Raw genomic sequence first — 15,275 nt, forward strand, 5'->3', positions numbered from 1 at the left:
CGAGCGGCTTACACGAATGCAGACTTTTTTTTTGTTTAACGTAACTCCTCTGTCACTGCTGTATTTTTCTTCTATTATCTCTTTCGACATTAACAGTTCATTATAATAAAATAAACAAGATGGCACAAATTATCGAGTCAGAGCTCCGGTATCATTTTAATCTGTCTTGAAGGTTTCCGTACTCGTGATTTTTTTTTTGTCAGGCATCGGCCCAGTCCCCCTCATTACGCGTCACGAGCGCGACTTGTGACGTAAGTCCCTAGTCACTCAGCAAGGTGCGCGTGTAGAATCCATGCTTTGGCTTGCATTCACAAGTACCGGCAAACTCGGAGTTCAGGTCGTGCGCAAGACCTGGTTTGTTAGTTGCAATCGAACTGCAAATGGAAGTCGTATTCTCGATTTTTTATGGAGCACAAAGCTTGTGAATAAAGATATTCAGCATCAAATTGAAACTGAACACCACAACATCGAAGCGGCGTCCATTCTAACTCGTGTAGCCAGTGTCGGAAATCTGTTCTCCGAAAACTTGTGTGCTCCCACCTTATGGTATCTCCACACTGTGCTGACATTCAGTTGGGAAAACTTGTGGCGAATCAGACAAACGAGTCTTTGTACAGCTGTACCTTCTGGTTTAAATCTACCCATAGTTCTCCCAATGGACTCCCTAGAAAATCCCTCGCCTAATGCTGCAGGTACCGGCCAGTCTGAGGTTGGCTGTGCCAGTACACAACCAAACGAACCGACCAACAAGCGGAAAAGTGATGAGCACGACGTGTCTGAGAAACGTCGCAAGAAGAGGCGAAGGGGACGCGGCGGGAAGAAACTTCCACCTGGAGAGAGGTACGTGCCCCCTCCGCAGAAGCGAAACCCTGGCATCAGTTTCGGACCGGAACATTTCCAGGAGACCAGCTATTACTTCGAAGGGGGTCTCCGTAAGGTTCGACCCTATTACTTCGATTTCAGGACGTACTGTAAGGGCCGTTGGGTTGGCAAGACGCTTCTGGAGGTGTTCAGCTCCGAGTTCCGGGCGGAGACCATCGAATACTATGAGGAAGCTGCCCGAATTGGGCGGATCAGACTGAACGAACAGCCGATAAAGGACCTCCGGATCACTCTGAAGGTAAAACCTCCAGCAGACACAGTAGGTTTTGTGACACAAAGCAGAGGCTGACGTGGTTTGGGTTAAAATGTAGGTAGTCCCAATATAGCGAGCGCTTTATAAATCCGTCAATAGCAAATGTAGAAATGAAACTGCGCATTATGCACTATTCAGAACATAACTTATAATAACTTTACACTTCAACAGAAAACGAGAAGATATATTTGTTAACAGGTGAGGTTAAGTTGTATATTAGCAATGAAAACGATAGTTGAGTAATAATCTAAACACATTGGGGTCAGTTTGTTTGAATGCTGAAAGCAGAGAAAGATGCATTGTCAATTTTAAGGTGACTGGAGATTTATTGTTTAGTCTCATTTGAATTGAGGTGACATTTATTTAGTGTGGCACAGCTCCCCTCTAATTCTTGCTCCGGAATGAATGAATTATTTATTCCAGGGACGTCGAACTCCAGTCCTGGAGGGTCACAGTGGCTGTAGGTTTTCATTGTAATCATCTTCTTCATTAGTGACCAGTTTTTGCTGCTAATTAACTTCTTTTGCCTTTGTTTTAATTAACTTGACTCAGACCTCTAAGTTCTTTCTTTTTCTTTAATGAGAAGCCAAACAATAATGAGATACAAATTAAGCTGCCACATCACCAGCTAACCACATTATCTGAACATAAAGAAAGGTGAGGGCCTCAGTAAGGTTGATCTTTCAGGTCACCAAAACATCTTGGTGTTCTTAGGGGGAAAAAAAAGAAAATCAACAGTTTTGGAAATGTCTGCTGTGGCAGAATGAGAGCAGCAACAAGCCATGGAATTAAGTAATTGGTTTAATTAACATCAAGAATTGGCTTCTCATTAAAGAACTGGTTGGAGTTAAATTGGCAGGAGTTTGAAGCCCCAGTTTAGCTGGTCATCTTTTGGCTCATTTCTGTTTGGCTGCCATTTAATAAAGAAAAGAATCGGTTCAGAGCACTGAATCCGTAAAAACAGGGCTGTTAAAATGAAGGGAAAACAAGTTAATTAGCAGTAAAAACTTGTCACTGATTAGGGAAAGGGTTAGAATGAAAACCTGCGGCCCTCCAGGCCCGGAGTTCGACACCTGTGATTTATTTTTAAAGTGGATATTATCATGACGGTTTATGGAAGACACTACAGGAAGTAACATTGTCAGATCCACTTAATTCAGGGTCATTTGGAGTGGAAGCCTCTTTCTAGCAACTTTTGATGCATGGCTACTCCCTGGGGTGGGGATACTGCTTATTAGAGCCCATTAATGCATGTAACCTTACAGATCCCATTTGGAACTGCCAGACAACCGAATGACCATATATTTGGGATGTGGGGAAAAACTGGAGCAGTCCGATGCGGGGAGAACAATCACAAAGACAATAACGGGACATATTATTTAAGGGTATGGGATATTGGCAAAAAAGTTGTATCTCAATATTTTCTGGGACTCCGACAATAACGGTAATTAGATGCATCCTTTAAAAATGCATTTGTAAACGTTTTAGCGATCTAGCTTGATCTTGATAATAGGATATTAATTGTGGCTTACTAATGAGATTATTGGAAACAGTTAAGGAAAACAGGTCTGTCTTACTTAAAACTGAAGCAAAAATAAACAAAAACATTAACCAGTCAAAGTATTACTGAGATCAAACAGTGCAAGTACGAGAAAACCATTTCAAAATGCCATCCATCTTCTTCCGCTTATCTGAGGTTGGGTCGTGGGGGCAGCAGCTTGAGCAGAGAAGCCCAGACTTCCCTGTCCCCAGCCGCCACTTCTAGCTCTTCCGGGAGAATCTCAAGGCGTTCTCAGGCCAGCCGGGAGACATAGTCCCTCCAGCGTGTCCTGGGTCTTCCCTGGGGCCTTCTCCCGGTTGGACGTGCCTGGAACACCTCACCAGGGAGGCGTCCAGGAGGCATCCTGATCCGATGCCTGAGCCACCTCATCTGACTCTTCTCGATGTGGAGGAGCAGCAGCTCTACTCTGAGCCCCTCCTGGATGACTGATCTTCTCACCCTATCTTTAAGGAAAAGCCCAGACACCCTGCGGAGGAAACTCATTTCAGCCACTTGTATTCACAATCTCATTCTTTTGGTCACTACCCATAGCTCATGAGCATAGGTGAGGTTAGAAACTTAGATCGAAAATTTCAAAATGGCCTATAGAATTTTCACAAAAATTGCACTAAGACCAACAAAACTGTCATAATGTATTTTAAACAGACATTTAAACTTAATGTAAACAATATATGAATCCAAAGGGAATAAAATAATCATAATTGAACTACAGGACATGAACATTACAGTCTGGATGAACAAACTGCTGTAAGGTGAATAGTGTAGCATACAAACAAGAACAAAAATCTAACATACTGTAGTATAGTGTAAAAATCCAAAATTCTGCTGCACAGGCAAAAACACTATAGCATTTGTAAACAGGTTCTGCCATATATTGCACAAAGATACAAAAAAACTATCACATTTTTAAAAAAAATTACTGACTTCATGTTCTGTCCAATATTGCACAAAGATATCAGAAAAAATAAAACGATTGTAAGTCTACTGAAGAAACTTCAAGCAGGGCTGTGGAGTCGGAGTCGAGGAGTCAGAGTCGGAGACAATTTTGGGTACCTGGAGTCGGAGTTGGCAAAAAGTTAACCGACTCCGACTCCTACTAAATTTAAATGGGAATTAAAAAAGTAAGTTGAAACCAATTCACAAACAGTCATAATGAACTACTTCTCTGCTGTAAGAATAAAGCCCAATGCATGCAGTGCATAATGTTACCGCAAAACGAACATGTCAAGTAACCATGAAGCATGCTTTTCATTGACTGTATGCGTCACTATATGGGATGTAATGCACAGGTAAGGTGCGGCACCGCTTTCCATTGTGTCGTGTTCCACTGTTGCAGAGAACTGTGAACCTAGCCTAAAGCCCCCCATACATTTACAGATGCACTGCCGATTTTTCGGCCGTTCAACGAGTCATCACGCGTCAAACGCCTGAAAAATCATCTGGTGTGTTCTCAGCTCCGTCGGCTCCCCTTCGCTATGCACTAGTGAAGGGGGCCGAAGGAGCCGAGAACACAGATCTCCCTTCCTGTCTCCAGCAGAGGCTCGTTCTGCAGATCAGCTGGCCGGTGAGTGACACAATGCACTAAACTTCCGGCTGGCTGACAGAGGAGACAGCCACTGCAGCAGACAGAGGCATCACATTACTTTGGATGGGGGCGGTGGTTGAGATTTTCAGCAAGCTGGATCTGCACGTCCATGTGGACACCCGCAATCTGCGGCCGCCAATCAATTGCCGCAATTGTACACGCACATCGGTCAGTGGCAAAATCGGCCACGGATCGCTGTGTATTTGAGGGCCTTAACTCTCGCTGATAATTAGGTAAATGTTTTTTGCAGGACTAGAGACACTTGTATAAGTGAAGGGAATAAACTTAAACTTTAAACCTGACTATGGGATTCAAACATGATTCATGATTTCCTTTAACTATAACTGTATTCCAAGTTTAATATAGCTTTTCCAGATATTGTTTTTAGTTCATATAGTTAAGCTTTTTTTTTTTTAAAAGTTAAAACTACCAAAGAATGTGGTTTGTATTTTTGAACCAATACATTTCCTGTTCCTGATTTTTATGCCTGCTATTACTATCCAGACACTTGTTTAAAAAAATAAACAAAACCTTGTTTTCATTGTGTTTGTCTTTAATCTGGCATTATAGTAGAGTGTTGGCTTCCTAGCCAGTAGCTCTGTGGTGAAATGACATGTATGTTGCCTTCCTTTCCTTCAATGGATGTAGAAAATACATTAGCATAGTATATACAGGGAGTCGGAAGATTTAGAAACTGAGGAGTCGGAGCATATATCTACTGACTCCACAGCCCTGACTTCAAGTTGTGTGACAAACGCCGGTCTGTCCACAGCATCTGGCTTCAGAACAGCACAGTTACGTGTTGCAACATTTCCTCTGGTGATGTAAGCCCTCTCAGAAGGGCTGCTTAAGGTGGGGATGCACTGGTGGTACTTTGCAGGTTTCCTGAATTTTGGGAAAATGTGCTACTTGTGTTTTCCACTGCTCGGATGGATTTATATCGCTGTCCACCTGAGGTTTTTTTTTTTTTTTTAATAGTTGCTAAAGGGTTTTTTTTTTTTTGTTTGTTTTTTGCTCCCTCTATTTGTGTCTTCACAGTGGGGCAAGGAGGCAGAGATCTGTGCAGGTGTTTTAAATAATAAAAGAAAAAAATGCACTTTGGCATTGAGGACTCCCAACCGCTCTGTACTAGATCGATTTCACTTCTCTGATGGTGAAACAATTTATTTGTTGAGCAATTTCCAATATAGTTTGCAGATTGCCATTTTCTGAGCTACATCAATCTTTTCAAAGCCAAACCACCTCCACGCGAGTGAGGATGATCCACGTCTTGCAATTAATTCTAACGACATAGATTTCAAGGCTATTTATCCCCTGGCACTGTTGCTCACTATGCTTTAGGCAGCCAAGCTATCTTCACTTGTGGTGCACTGACCATGCATGCATGTGCAGTAATATATCTTGTTAGGTTACATGAGACAATGAATGGGTGGACTCTCAAGGTGTGTTTTTGATTGTTTTTTGCAAAGTGAGTGACATACTCAATAATTTCAGTTTGCAAAACGTCAAAACAACAATTAAGATATTATCATAGATGATACATATCACACACTCATACGTATCATAGAGTGATATTGGTGCATTTTCATCAGCTTATTGCAGTTTACCTATGATTCACTCACCTTTGGGTGGAAAAGCAATCCATTCTTTTAAGCTGCCATTTTCAATAGGGAAAGACACTTTAGTTAGAAAACCTTTGACTAGAACCAGGGATCCAGCCCAACAAAGATCGCCAATCCTATTCACCTGATTTATTCAAACAGCATCAAGTTGAGTTTTGAGTGCTCTTAAAAGGCAGCTCTGTACCACAGTGTTTGATAATTTATTTCATGTGTCTGTGATTCTCTGTGTTTCAAAAAAACATTTTAATGTTTGTGTAAAGTTTACCCTTAGCAAATTTCAAACTGTCCCCATGTTCCTAAAGAACTCATTTTAAAGTAAGTATATTTTAAAAATTGTAATTTTGAAAACTTTAGTCATGTCACTTCTTAATCTCTGTTTAATCTGTCTTCCTTATAGCTCACACAGAACTATGGTCGAGTTGTTTATATACCTTGAATTTTTAATTGTTGTAGAATTGGCTGGTGACATAATTTGCCAAAAGGACATCCTGAATGTTAAGTGAGGGCAATTCCCCTTTCTTATAGACCAAAGTCAGTATGAAACAAATATTCAAAGTCTTCTGCAGCCCTAAAACTGATCATTTCCTTAAAATTCTCAAGCAAATTAAGGAACTTAATTGTGTACAGCATAACCTAGACTGGACATAATGTTCTGATTTATTCTTAGCAAAATTTCAGTCAAAAGCTTGGCTTTAATGATCCCATAAACCATAGCAAACTTATAGCGACTTATTCTGATATGAATTTTGTCAGTGTAATCAATAGTAACCAGGCTTATAAGCTTTGAATTATAGAACAAAGCGTGTTTTCTTTTCAAAGTTGGCAGTTAGTATTGACCCAGGGCTCTGGTGGTATAAACTGCAGTTATCTTAATTACGAGACTGCATTGCCTAGAAATGGGTTGCTGTATGCAATGCCAGTAAGTGCCAGCCTTGCAGAGCATGATCCCTTAATTAAAAACAATAAATAAAATCATTCATTTTTTTGTTGCTGTTTTTTTGCAGTATGTACTGTACTATTATAGAAATAATGGTGTAAATGGAGGCAGTATTTGAGGGAAAAATGGAAAATATACATGTTGGCGAGTGTGCTTTTAAGTCAAGTCTGTTTGTCACTCTCTAGTAAGTAATAACAGTCTGAGTATAATGCTGTTTTCTTTTAGCACAATGACTTCATGAAGAATACTGTCCACCGTCATGAACCACCAGTGTGCGCCCAACCACTTGAGATACTGGCCCAAGATGATGATCTGGTAATAGTTAACAAACCGGCTTCTCTCCCTGTACATCCTTGTGGCCGCTTTCGCCACAATACCGTTATCTTCATTTTGGGAAAAGAGCATGGGATTAGTGGTCTTCACACTGTCCATCGACTAGATCGCCTGACTTCAGGGGTACTACTGTTCGCTCGCACTTTAGAAGCATCACAGAGACTAGATCAACTGGTTCGTGACAGACAGGTTTGTTCCTCTCTTGTCAATCTGTGTCTTTATTCTAATGTGTAATACTAGCTGTTGAACTCTAGCAATTTTTTTACTTTTATCTGCCTCTTGACCTTAGCTCTCCCTGTCTTTCTGATTTTGTTTTTTGAGATTTAACCTGTACATCTAAAACTCTGTTGAGTTTACTTTCTTTTGCCTATTTTATAGTGTCTAAATTTGCTTTGTTGTTGTTTTCTTTTTAAGCATATTCAGAATAATCTGTGTCTGTTGCACTGTATAAATTCTGGATAAACTCTGTATTAGCAGACAACTTTCTGAGATGCTTTTTCTTCTATGTTTCAGCTAGAGAAGGAATATGTATGCCGAGTCAGAGGAGTGTTTCCAGAGGAGGAGGTGACCTGTGAGGAACCAATCTTGGTAGTCTCATATAAGGTGGGAGCTAATACTTTGTTTTTGGTTGTTAACTCTTTATCTCTTTTTTTCCGTATTTCAAGTTAATGTCCATATTTATTTAACACCAAATGAACGTATTACAGTGCCTTGAGGTCATGTAAGTGTAACCTACACAGTTTTGCCTTAATGTAAGAGAAATAATAATACAGGGAGTGCAGAATTATTAGGCAAGTTGTATTTTTGAGGATTAATTTTAATATGGAACAAACACAGTGCTATCAGTCAATCCAAAATGTTAATAAACCTGAAACCTGAATGTTTCACAACGGAAATGTGAGTGTGAACATCATCAGGGGAATACATATGTGCGCACAATTATTAGGCAACTATTAGTGTACAGATTTATTATGCAACTAAAGGAAAAATGAAAATTTTCCCATCTCACTTGTTTATTTTCATCTGTTATAGTGAGAATAATAAACAAACACCACAAAATTTACAAATAAACATCTCTGACATTTCAAAAAAAATAAATCAATCAATCAATGACCAATATAGCCACCCTTCTTTCCAATAACAGTCATAAGCCTTTCCATTCATGGAGTCTGTCAGTTTCTTGATCTGTTGACGATCAGCTTTTTGTGGAGCAGTGACTACAGCCTCCCAGACACTCTTCAGAGAGGTGTATTGTTTTTCTCCCCCGTAAATCTAGCGTTTAAGAAGTGCCCACAAGTTCTGGATAGGGTTTAGGTCAGATGAGGAAAGGGGGCCATGTCATTATTCCTTCATCTTTAAGGCCTTTACTGGCTGGCCATGCAGTGGAGAACTTCGATGCAAGTGATGGAGCATTGGCCTGCATAAAAATCATGGTCTTTTTCCTGTATCACTGTTTGAAGAAAGTGTCTTCGAAAAACTGGCAGTAGGTTTGGGAGTTGATTTTGAGTTCATCTTCAATGCAAAAAGATCCAACTAGCTAATCTTTAAAAATACCAGCTCATACCAGTACCCCACCTCCACGTTGGAGTGGAGCTCTGTGCCCATTACTGATCCACAGGTCCATCCATCTGGTCCATCAAGAGTCACTCTCATCTCATCGGTCCATAAAACCTTTGAAAAAAAATCTGTCTTCAGATATTTCTTGGCCCAGTTTTGACGTTTCAACTTATGTTTCTTGTTCAGTGGTGGTTGGGTTTCAGCCCTCCTTACCTTGGCCATGTCTTTGAGCACTGAACACCTTGTACTTCTGGGCACTCCAGGTAGGTTGCAGCTCTGGAATATGAAAGTACTGGAGGATAATGGGTTCCTGGTAGCTTCACGTTTGATTCTTCTCAACACGTTTCTTGCGACCCTGTTGACTATTTGCAACAAAATGTTTGATGGTTCTGTGATCACACACCAATATCTTAGCAATTCCAAAAGTGCTGCATCCCTCTGAAAGACTTTTTACAATTTTTGACTTTTCAGAGTCAGTTAAATCTCTTTTTTGGCCCATTTTGCCTGAGGAAAACTAGCTGCCTAATAATTCTGCACACCTTGATATAGGGTGTTGATCTCCTTAGGCCACACCCTCCCTCATTACACAAATACACATCACCTGACGTGCTTAAACCCAATAAGCATTCAAGTTAATACAGCTTGGAGTTGGAATATACGCATTAAAAATGATGATATGGTCAAAATACTCACTTGCCTAATAATTGTGCACACAGTGTATCAATTGTAATTGTGCATAATTCAATGGCTAATAAAATAAAAATAATGATTTTGCCTTTCTGCCATTGACTGAAAGACTTTGGTTTCTGACTATCCCCAGCAGTAGTGGGCTTATTGTTTCACATTAAATGCCATATTCTATTGAAAGACATATTTCCAATAACAGAGTACCATAAAACCTTGATTACCATCAGTCTCCATTAACCATCAGGGCCAAAGTACTACTACTGCTGTGCAGTACGCTGTGACCTTTACACACTGGAACAACTTTCCCTTATGCTAGTGCGCAGTGTTCTCCCACAGCACCACAGTGTCAGTTACGTACCTTCAGTTTTAGCAGCATTTCGGAACTTTTCTCTGTTGTTATAAGGGAGTTTTGAGTAGGGAGTCAGGAAACAATAAGCAGAAATGTTTTCAATATGGAGACAAAGTTGTAAGTGTTAGGAGATAAAGTAACTTGTAGGATAAGGTTTCTTTTATTGTTTTGGAGATGTGTTCTGTAAGTCAGATAACGGAGTTTAAGACAGGGCACTTTTTTTTTTTAAGACTCCAAGTAAAACATAGAAAAATCCACTACCTCTGAATTGTATTTTCTTATTGCGCTGGTTGTTAGACAATATTATTTTAATTCATTAATTTTGTTAAAACTATATTATATTTTGTTAATATAGTTTTGTTTTGTAAATAAATATGACTACTCACTAAACTATTCTACTGTATATAATTTTTAAAGTAGGTGTTCTGTTATCTGTCTTCTCTCTTATCCGTCACAGCCTCGGTCTCGACCTCTGATGAATAATTGAGGTTTTATTGTACTCGGATATTGTACTATTTAATGATATAACACAATGCAAGTAGAAAATCCTTGATAATTAAATTCTGAAGTATTGGAATCACGAAACATTGGAACATATGCAATGTGGTATTCAATCTGATTATGTAAATTGTTAAATTGCAGATGCACATAACAACCATACTTTCTTAACTTGAATGAAACCAGTGTTATAAAATGTGTGTGTGACTTTCCTTTGGAATATATATAACATGTTGGTCTTGGTTCTTAACTTCAAAGATAAAATTATTAAAGTGTGCAACAAAATAGGTCATGCAAGGTCAATACCAATTGCCAATTTTTCCATATAATAATTTTCAAAAGCACACAGTATTAAGTGCATTAGTGATGATGATGATGAACGTCGCATGTATCTGTTATTTCGATTAGAAAACCAAATGAACCAGAAAATAGACATTGGTTTTAAATAACAGATCCAAACAAGCTACTCAACTGAAATATAAATTTAAATTCTGTAAATATCAGCTTTAACAAAACTCGTTATGTTAATTTATATTAAAACCAAAATGTCAGTAGCAATCTTCAGCTTAACATGTTCCATTCTGTTTAATGATGTGAGAGTTTCCAGTGAACAGTGGTTCTCTTTCTGTGTGACTGAAAAAGGCAGAGAAATGTGCATACTTTCTGCTGACAAACTCAATTGTTGCTGTCTGTGAAAGGGAACATCATAAGCAGTATTTGTTTTCCTTTCAAGCTTTCAAAAATAGTTAGAAGTTATAATTTGCACAAATTAGTGAAATATATACATTAAAAATTGTTACAGAAGATGTAATAAGCATGAAATATACAGTGGGCAGTTTCATAATGGAGTCAACATCTGGACTGTGTTTCAGCTTTTTTTATATATATATATATATATATATATATATATATATATATATATATATATATATATATATATATATATATATATAATTCAACTGATGTTATACAGTTATGACAATTTGTGGTGAACTTCTGCATTCAAATATTCCAACAGTCTTCCAGATGTATTAATTTGCTAAATGTGTGTAACCACACTTTAAAAATAAAAAAAGCTTTGTTAGTAGAGAGCATGCAGGAAGGTATTGATCACAGCCATATCCCAACTCCTGTGATGTTATTACAGTGTATAAATTTCAGTGACTGTGGTGGGTTGTTAAAACATGACATTACATTTTTATTATGAGTTGCAATAATTAGGTTTATGAGGGATGCTGTCAAAATTGTGGTGTCTTACACATGTTCTAGGAAGATTTGCAAGTTATAACATTTGGGTTTGATCAAGTAGTGCAGGCTGGGAAGACATCCTGTGACGCACACATCTTTTCCATAATGTTTCAATGAAATGACTTGAAAACGAGCAGATATTCCTAAAATGTGTTTAAGCCAAATACACTGGGGCATTACCGGAATTTGAAGTCCTAATAGCTTTGCTATTCTTATGAGGTTTAATAGATGCACACATTTTGACCTATATAAATTCAATTTTACCTTTATTTAATTAAATAAGAATGAGAAACAGTTTGCTGGAAACAGCAGAATGAAATCACTATGTTAAAATATTTTGCAAAACATAAAAAATTAGTTTCCTATACTGGCTAAAGTATCGTAGTATCATCATACTGTGGTATTTACGGTGACTCCCACTAATAGTCTATACATCATGAATCCTTTCTCCTACTTGTGTGCTAAAAGTAGGCATTGTGATTTAGATCTTTGTTGCATGTTTTGACTTGAAATGGCACCTTTTATTTGGGGAGACACAATAAGCTGTCCAAAAAATAACTTAAGCTTAAATAAACTTGAAAAGTTGTGCACATGTCCTTTTGAATGGTAAAATACCTTTAACAGCTGCTGGACACCCTCCTTTGTAGAATAATTTACTATATTGTGTGTTAGCTTTGTAAGATATAAAATATTGAAGGTTAAAAATTCTCTCATAATTTAAACATTTGATTTTTTGTTTTATTATTTTCCTCACTACAAATATGGAAGAATGAAAAATAAAGTACCTTTTTATCTTTTCTCATCCTCCTTCTTGCTTAGGTGGGAGTGTGCCGTGTGGACCCTAAGGGTAAGCCCTGCCGCACAGTTTTCCAAAGGCTGAGTACAAATGGCCACTCCAGTGTAGTACGCTGTCTTCCACTTACCGGCCGCACACATCAGATTCGGGTACACCTGCAGTTTTTGGGTCACCCTATCCTTAATGATCCTATATACTGCTCGGAGGCCTGGGGGCCAGAAGGTGGTAAAGGTGGTCGAGTTAACCTTAGTAATGAGGAACTTTTGCGGGCACTAGTAGATGAACACCGTGCTAAAGAAAGTCTTCATCTCCTGGACCTTACTGAGGGGGACCTGGATGAAAAAGAGGAGCCACAGAGAAACGATTGTCCAACAGAAACTAGAAATACAGACAAGGGCAGTTTTCTTCATCTCAAACTGGACACATCTTATAACACTGGGACACGAGGAGAAAAACTTGGTGCCAGCTGCAAAACAGTTGATTGTTCTGTTTCTTTGGAGGAACCTGCTTCCTTAAATGATATGCAAAACGGAGCAGGGAATGAACAGTTAAATACAAAGAGCTTCAACTTGCCATCTGAACCAGAAAAGGTGGACACAGATAGTTCTATGGACAGAGTGCAAAATACTGTGACTAAGGATCCTTTGTGTAGTGAGTGTAAGATTGTGAGGGAGGACCCTACGGAAAAAGAACTTCTTATGTACTTACATGCTTTGTGTTACAAAGGACCAGATTTTAAATACTCCACTGAGCTTCCAGCTTGGGCTAGAGAAGAGTGGAATGATGAATAAAGAGCTTGAGGCATCTTCAGTCAATCAGTCATTTTCCAACCTGCTATATCCTAAGACAGGGTCACTAGGGGGGGGTTTGCTGGAACCAATCCCATCCATCTTCATATAATAAAAAGAATAAAAAGGTACTGACCATATACGTCTCACTATGGTTGTGATCTCTGCAGCTTTAAGCAATATGATTCACCTTAGCCAATCCAGAGATACTGAAACAGCAACTACTTTTGGAATGGTGCCACACTGTGCCTGCAGACTGCAGTGACTAGAGTTTTGTTGCAGTCATATCCATAGTTTACTTTGGTAGGACTGCAGTGTGATAACACCATCCTCATTAAATGAAAATATCTTTGTTTTTGCTTCATCTACTTTCACTTTCTTTTGTCGCTATATCTTAAAATAATTTTTATTCATGTATAAAATGCAGTAGGGGAGCATTATATAAAATGTACAACCTCGGCTAACTTCAGGAGCAGTGCATCTTCTGTACAGCTTATTGATTTTATTTTTTTAAATTATAATTTCGGTGCTCTTGTCTTCTCTGCGTGTGTTTTTTTTTATATTACTCTGTAGAGGTTGTTGTTTTTCCCTAACCTGCTTAATCCACTTAAAAGTGTCAATGGTGGTGCCTGTTTCGGGTATTAGTCCATCACAAAGCACACTGATTTAGATTTTGAATCCACCTAATGTGCATGTTTGCAGGTGACAAAAACTTGAGCAGTCTTGAACTTGAAGATCCCAGTGTTACTCCTGTTGTGAGAGGAAAACTGTGGGCTTTGTTAAATTCAGCTTATTCTACCGAGTACAGGTTTAGAGCTGTACGACAATTACAGAAAAAAGTGAGCACAGGCAGCTTTTTCTTAACTGTTTTTTTTTTTTTAATCAGAGTTCCAAAACTCGTGCTGCACATAGGAACTGTTTAAAATGTTTAACTTAGTAAGAAAATTTCTGAAACCAAATACACCACCACTATCTAATTCAGTTTTGACAAGATTCTGGAAGAGATTCAGAAATGCTCAAAGAAAAAGCCCACAGAGACATGGTAACTGAGTTAGGTACTGCGCTCAAAACAATGGAACTTTAAGGTCTAGTGCTAACTAGTGCACTATTAGGACATCCTGCTTTATGCTGTATAAAACCAATAGTTTTATTATAGGGAACTGTGATTAAATTAGATGAGAGTTGAATTTGCAGTTATGTAAAGTTGTTCACCTTTAGGCAGTAGTGAACCAGTTTTTAATATTCTTTTTTTTTTTTAATTGGAACTTGTTTCATACTGGTTTGTATATTTGCTTGTGATGTTGGTCAATGGTGAAAGATGCAATGTAAAATAATGATTTGTCTTGTAATGTAGACCGCCAATTACTTTATCCCTTGTGCTTTTCCGCTTTACTTTTAGGCTTCCACTAATGCTGTGGATATTGCAATACCAAAGAGCTAGCGTTTCACATAATAATGCCTTTACAACAAAAGGAGTTGCACGTTTAGTTAGGTGAGTTATCAGTAATTGTGGGATATTGTCTTATTCTTCCTTCAGGTCCTCCGGCATCTCTGAATGTGGTTGTACGCACAGTAGATTTCTGTAGTTCTCCATTGACTCTGATCTGAAAGTGGCTCGTTTTGGCGAGTCTTATACTTCACAATGAGTACTTTTGACTTGATATTTGGGTGTAGGAAGAGTGCAAAGTACAGCTCTGAGGCATTAGCCTTCATTGAGTACAGTGTTTAAAAATCAGTATTGATGAGGTGTTTTTGCTCATCTTCACCATTTGTGGTCTGCCTTTTAGGAAATTTAGTATCCAGTTACAGATAGCCTTATACAAACCAAGATTTCAAAGATTCAAGGGTATTTTACGGGGAAAAAAATCTCTGTACAAGGGAGAGCTGTAATCCGTAAGAAATATCCAAATATTCATGTGTTAACTTTCAAGAAATTCAGGGCATTGTGTATATCTAGCAAGATGACATTATCAATGGATTTGTTCTAAAAGAAAAAAGAAACCGGATTAAGGCCCACAATTCATCTGTCATTGTGAACAATTCTAGTAACTTTATCACTATTGATAGCACCCACTGCATCAGTTAGTATCTTCAGGTCATGTTTCTAATAGTCTGCCATTGAGCAAGGTCCTTAACCTGCAATTACTCCATCCTGGGTATGACTTTAATCTGCATCCAG

General features: G+C 38.5%; 1 protein-coding gene across 1 annotated transcript; it reads left to right on the plus strand.

Annotated features, from left to right (window-relative positions):
- Positions 1 to 215: 215 nt before the first annotated feature.
- Positions 216 to 15,275, plus strand: rpusd2 (RNA pseudouridine synthase domain containing 2). The gene is made up of 4 exons (XM_039741863.1): positions 216 to 1,120; positions 7,066 to 7,362; positions 7,687 to 7,776; positions 12,332 to 15,275. The coding sequence occupies exons 1-4, from the start codon at positions 293 to 295 to the stop codon at positions 13,097 to 13,099; spliced, it is 1,983 nt and encodes a 660-aa protein (XP_039597797.1). The 5' UTR covers positions 216 to 292; the 3' UTR covers positions 13,100 to 15,275.

The sequence above is a fragment of the Polypterus senegalus genome, chromosome 18 (genome assembly GCF_016835505.1).
Source record: "Polypterus senegalus isolate Bchr_013 chromosome 18, ASM1683550v1, whole genome shotgun sequence".
Classification (NCBI taxonomy): Eukaryota; Metazoa; Chordata; class Cladistia; order Polypteriformes; family Polypteridae; genus Polypterus; species Polypterus senegalus.